We start from the raw sequence: 6672 nt of genomic DNA, 5'->3' as shown, positions 1-6672 counted from the left end.
TCAGCACCATTACACTATTATCAGGACTTTGGATGGATTGTGCAAGAACTGATGATAGAACCACAGGGACTTTGAGGAAAATGCCTCTGTTACAGAGGAAATTACATGTAGAGGTCAACTGTAAGGTTATTATTTTTTACAACTGAGTGATATTCAAAGGGTGTCTTTTGTTTCTCAACAAACAATGAGATTGGTTCAACATGTTCGATCCAGGAGGAGTTAAACTTACAAGCTTGGGATCTCCTTGCTGCTTTTTTTTGTATGACTTTTTTCTTATTGAATTCTGACTTTACTCTCATAATATTATGACTTTTTTTCTCAATAAATTGAAACTGTATTCTCGTACTACCATAACCATATTCTCCAAATATCCAAATGTCCAATGTCTCCGTCGTACTTTTATTCCAAAGAGGACAAGAAAAATCAACAGGAAGTCGTCTGTGGGGGAACTCAAGAAACGCAGCTTGTTTCTAGGGGGACTCATAATAGAGTTGTACACTATGTGTTCCATCAGGTAACAGTCAGACGTGATTTTAAGGTAAGTGAGACAGACAGGATGAAATATGTCTAAGTTACTATAGAAAGTCATAGTATCCAGGAACTTTAAGCTAAGGGACCATAAGCTCAAGGTCCTAGACTTAATAACTTCAACATTTCATCTCTTCACTCATCGTCATCTGCTTATCCGGGGTCGGGTCGCGGGGGGAGCAGCTCAAGCAAGGGGCCCCAGACTTCCCTTTCTGGTGCCCCTCAACATTTTCCTATTGTAATTTATGCAAAGTACTGCAACTAACAGTTATTTTGTCCATCTACTGACCTTCTTGTGAAATTAAAACAATATTAAGTATTTATTTAACGTGTCGGGAGAAGAGTATGGAGAGAGACATTTAGAAAAGAGAGTCAAAGAGAATCGCGAGGCGGCGCCATCAAATCTCGCTGCGCTTCCTCCCAACTAAATTGTATGTGGAAACTTTGAGTGATCACGTTTATCTCAGGTCAACTTCATCACTTTGAGCGGTTAAATATAACATGTGTTCTCATTTCAGAAGCTTATATCAAAGGAATTGACTTAAAAGTTGTATATAGTATATGATTGTGTTTCAAAATCTGTGTTTCATAACAGTGATTCACATTCATTAATGATAATTACAATAATAACAACACATGTATTTGTATAGCCCTTGTAACAAAGATATTACATATGATTAGAAAGAAGATAAAGTGAATAACTAAATATAGGACCCTGGTCATAATCAAACATTCAGCAGTTTTTTAAAGGTGGGTTTAGTTTAGTCTAGTTTTGACTAAATAAAGAAGAAATGAGAAATCAAGAAATTAAGATTCCGAGTTATAATATTTAGTTTTTTGTTTTGTCTATGAGACACCCTGAAGAAATGTTAAATGACCAAGTGATTTCTCTTGATATTTAACTTAAGCGGCTTCAGATATGCACTGATTTGTGTGTCGGATATGTTGCTGTTGTGTACTATCATATGTGAAAGACAAACTGAGCTGAGAATGTCTGGACCAAAGTCTCCAGAATTCTTGTGCAGGTTATGTCTGAAATCAGCTTTAGATATTAGATCTCATGATTGTCTCTACTCTAGAGTCATTTGCAGTTCTAATCAGGCAGGTTTTAAACAGATGGTTGTCACTTTATATATGCACCACATGCAGCTGTCAACCCTGTGATGCATAAGCTCGGTCAGCAGAGCTTTGTGTTGATGCATTAGTGTGATGTCAGTGTTGTGCTTGAGCAGGGATGTGTGAAGCAGAAAAGAAGGACCTGTATGCTGTCCTGGGAGCCAGCCCCTCAGACTCAGTCCAGCAGCTCAGACACAGATACCAGCAGCTGGCCTTACAGGTAAACACACCACGCACCTGTCCGGCTGCCTGATAGTACAATGCACCTGCTGCTACAAACTAGTGTTTCTACAGTGTCTGACTCAATCATATAAAAGGTACAGACTCAGTCCAAGCTAAGCCCAAACACAAATCACATCTGACTGATGAAAAAAGACGAATCAGCTACTGTTGAAATGTGAAAAATTAGTTCAGCATTTTTACTCAAATTCGTATTATTTCTCAAGTATTTCTTAATAGAGCGCGCGCGCACACACACACACACACACACACACACATCCTGTTCACAGCAGCTATAAAGACATAATTACGTGGTCAAATATTAGAAACTACAATCCAACAAAGTCTGTGTTCAGCGTTAAAACACATTCTGAATTTCAGCTGTAGATAATGAGCCATCAGTAGCTACATGTTTCATCAAGTTCATTTCAAAATTACAGCCTTTTTTATACGAATATTTGTATGTATGTGCATGTGTGTACAGTACCACCCAGACCGTCTTAGGGGCGAGTGTTCTTCAGAGTCTGGTGTAAAGAAGTTTCTGGAAGTTGACGCAGCCTGGAGGATCCTCAGCGACGAGGCCACCAGGAGACGTTATGACCTGCAGAGGAGAGGTAGAAAGTCATGATTCACTGGGATAATGCATTGGAAATATATATGAATAATACCCAAAGAATATTGGTGCTAATGCAGACACACAGTACAGTTAGCAGACAACCTACCTTAAGAAGGTATATTGCACAAAAAATCTAGCTGGTTATAATTATAGTGCCTATACAAATCTTTGATTCATTTATAGAAATCTTTCATTTGTTTAGGCACCAGCTTACAATAGATTGCTTTGAGAAATACTGTTCATATATGTTGTCCCACAGACCATTTATCTAAATGTAAGAACAATTAAAAAGACAATATTAAACACTTCAAATCTGTTGTGTTGGGAAGTCTCATTGCAAATGTAAATAAAAATTGTATAAAACTCTAGTCTGCTCCTCATCTCTGCTGCACAGTCCAGGCTACATTGGCCACAACTAGCATAACAGAACGACCACCAGTGGTATGATATACAAATATTTCATGTATAATAAGAAAAGTTCATCATATAGCACTTAACTAAACAAAGTTACAAACTGCAACAGAAACAGATTGGGTAATCAGAAGAGAGCTGTTATATCAAGAGAGATGATCCAACGACCAAGGATCCTGCTAATAAAAAAAGGGTTAGGGTTCTTCTTCTTTTATCCTATTTCAAATTATCACCAGTGCAGCTGCAATTATTCATCATGCTAATTAAAACCCAGGCAAAGTTAACACAAATTATTCATGGTTCAAAGTCATTATCACTGTCGGACTATACAACTTGATAATGACTCTTCCCTCAGGAGTGAACTGTGAAAAATAAGTCTGTGAACAAAAATATATTAAAGTCCTGTGGCTGATAAGCCACTTCACTTCCTGTTCCAAAACTTTACCTTTTATATATCTAGTGTTAACCCTGCCTGTCATCCATCATCAGCTGGGATTGGCTCCAGCCCAACAGAATGGAGGGAGGGATGGATATAGTTTGCCATACACATATATACAGCAAGTCTTATTCCCAAATTATTATTTTGGAATAATACATTTTATGTTAACCTAACAAAGGACCCTTTGTGCCTAAATCTAAGCAAACCATGATTGTTCCATAAGATTAACCACGTTTATTATTGTAACCCTGACAAGGAAGTCCAGTAAGCTTGCTGCCAGTTAAGTGGGAGATCTTCTTCAAATGAATCACACATTTACCTTTTTAACACAGTCACTCTTCAAGATTTTGATGTAATGTTTAATCAATTTGTGAAATGTGCTTTTGAAAACAATGTTGAGGCTGCTTTTTATATCATAGAGCAAGATGTGAAACTGTCAGTATCTGCAGTTTGTAAGTGTTGATGCTCTGTTGGGGTCCTGCCTCATCTAGACTATGAATTAGAAATGTATATATCTAATAATATATCAAAAATGTATCGCCATTGCGATATTAAACAACATTATCGCATATCGCATGATTTCCTAATATCCTGCAGGCCTAAAAGACACAAGTGTTCACAGCAGTTGCTGTTATAATAACTCTGGATCAATGCTCTTTCAGCCCAGGTATTGAAACAGGATTGGCCTGTAGACTCTACAGTCCATCTGGAGGACATGACCTGGGACCAGGGTAAATGCACACACCACATACACACACACAAATCTCTAATATTTTAGCATAAACCTCTAAATAACATCTTAATTTGAGATGTATATCAGTGGCCCACTGACTCCAGACTGTTAACTATTCTCATCCTCCTTGATATAAGTTCGGCCTTTGACTCCATTTCCCATAATATACTATTCTATGTTGTAACCGACTGTAAATATGTGTGGCTGGTCTTCTATAGCTGCAAACATAGCAACGTGATTTTCAGCTGTGTTTACAGTAAGATATTGATAGGCCTGGTCGCGTGTCACTCGAAGTGCAGTCAGCCAATCAGAGGAGGGGCTCATGAGGCAGGCGAAAAAAGCCTGTTGTGTGTGCAGCTCCAGAGAGAGGCAGAAGAGAGGACTTTGATATACACATTGGAGCAGTTTTTCGACTTTAAACCACTGATATATCATCTTAGGGCTACCAATACCTCAAATTAAATACAAGAAAGTAGTAAAATATGGGGCTTTTAACACACCTTAGATTCCAGAGAAGGCCAGGGAGTCCTGACTGTTACAAAGCGTCCTCCCCAGTCACCAGACCTCAACCATACTGAATATTATGGGGACACTGCAGGGATTCTGGGCCATCACAAGAGGCTCTGCGGAACATTGTGATATCATACTGGAACCTCATGAGTTACCAGTTTGTGCACAAAGTGGTGGAGTCCATGACAGCTCATGTATAAGATAATGTGTAAGTCATTTTCAAAGATCTGACTTTACATTGTTAAACACATTGATATGATTTTGAATAACAGAAATTTGTATTAGATTCACTTCAATGAGAAGGTAGTCTCAGGCTTTTGGATGTAAACTTAAATAAGTGTTATAAATTGTAATGGTTTAAATTAGGAAAGGAATTAAGGCAAATCTCATTTACTGGATTTCAGTCTTCAAAGAACATAATAATCATAATACCTGTAAATGAGCATGCTCACTGTGTGACTCAAGCTGGTGAATCTATAGTTTTCCATCTAAAATGGTATCATGTTTTTCAGATGAGAATGCGTATACATACTGTTGTCGCTGTGGAGGAGCATTCAGTGTGTCAGAGGAGGAGGTGGAGGAGGAGACGCAGAAGAGGCAGCAGGATGAGGACGCGGAGGAAACGGGAGAGGGACGGCACAGAGGAGTGGTTGTCTGCTGTGATACATGTTCCCTCAGTTTGTACGTCACATGGTCATTACATAGAATGACTCCAACGTCACAGAGACATAAATAAGTGAACTGTGTAACTGTTCAACATCTCAGATTTCATGTTCTTCACTGACAACGGGGCACCAATAAAACAGTGTACTGAAAACAAACTAGTGTTTATGGCCATGCTTCTCTTTGTATACAGTGGGTTCAGCAGGGGTGGCTGAGGGCTGGTGATATAACTGGACTGGTAATATGGCATCAGACAGCAGTTTTTTTTGATCAGGTACTTCTATAAAGGTTATTGATATTATTTTATTCAGGAGCTAATGGAAGTTGTTGGAGGACCAGAAATACCATCATGGGGATTGTTCATGGGTAATGTGATGCCAAATCAGTACGAGGGTGATTGTCTATCCTTTGAGATTTTACTCAGGCACTGTGAGGAGTGTCTAGACTCTGGGGTCCTCACTACATGTTCAAACCTGCCTGCAAGCTGCCATGATGCTGATGAGCATACCTGATGCAGCTCATCAAACTGATCTCAAACAGCCTTCTGTCGGTTCAAACCCAGGAGCACAGTTAAACAGATTTAAGTACATTGAAAACACTGTATGTGCTCTATTGTACCCATTTATTCAGTAATTTGAATCACTTGATATTCTAGTGTCAGACAGAATGATAAAACTTAAAAAAAATGCAGATTCACTGGTTTCCTGGTCCGATACAATAAATGGTTCACATCCTGGGGTTTTCATATCAGAATGTTTGTGATTAAATGAATGGATCAACCTCAGTCAGCCCTCGTAAAGCATTTCTGCATCAGTTCCCACATGCAGTTTAGACAGTAGCTTTTTAATTGACTAAAATGGTTGTGTATTTCAGAGTGACAGAAATTGAAGTACATCGGACATTTTTAATTACAAAAAGTGTCTTCCCCGCTTCTCTCGAATATGTGTGTGTCAAAGAACAATCAATCAATGCATTCCTTTCAAAGTGTAGATATAAAAAATGATGAAACATGAAACAAGATTTTTTTATTTTTTTTAACAATATATTTATTGAGTTTTACATATAAGAAACATACATTCAAACATTTATAAACATACAAACGTTTATGAACACCCCCAATCCACAATCAAACACTCAGGGTAAAGAAAAAGAGGCAGAAATTAAAAAACTTAAATTAGATTAAATAAAATAATAATAAAAAAAAATACATATAGAAAAATATAATAATAAATGGAAGTAAATAAAGACATAAATATACAGAATATAAATAAATAAAATCAAATTCCAATCAATCAAATCAAAAGCCTAGATGAAATAAAGTTCACTTATTTATAGTATTAGTTAGGTACAATTAATATTCATCCCATTAGGTGCTGCTACTTTATTCTGTTTCACTCATTAATTTCTACTTGGTTAATTTCTCCAAAGCAAGGCAAG

General features: G+C 37.5%; 1 protein-coding gene across 1 annotated transcript; it reads left to right on the top strand.

The window, feature by feature from the left end:
* Positions 1–449: 449 nt before the first annotated feature.
* Positions 450–5393, top strand: dnajc24 (DnaJ (Hsp40) homolog, subfamily C, member 24). Its single transcript, XM_062390758.1, has 5 exons — positions 450–538; positions 1761–1864; positions 2348–2477; positions 3992–4060; positions 5085–5393. Exons 2-5 carry the CDS (start codon positions 1763–1765, stop codon positions 5306–5308), a joined length of 525 nt encoding a protein of 174 aa, XP_062246742.1. The 5' UTR covers positions 450–538; positions 1761–1762; the 3' UTR covers positions 5309–5393.
* Positions 5394–6672: the final 1279 nt, after the last annotated feature.

Source organism: Platichthys flesus, chromosome 6 (genome assembly GCF_949316205.1).
Source record: "Platichthys flesus chromosome 6, fPlaFle2.1, whole genome shotgun sequence".
Lineage (NCBI taxonomy): Eukaryota > Metazoa > Chordata > Actinopteri > Pleuronectiformes > Pleuronectidae > Platichthys > Platichthys flesus.
Note: the sequence above shows the minus strand (reverse complement) of the source record. Positions and strands in the feature narration are given on the sequence as shown.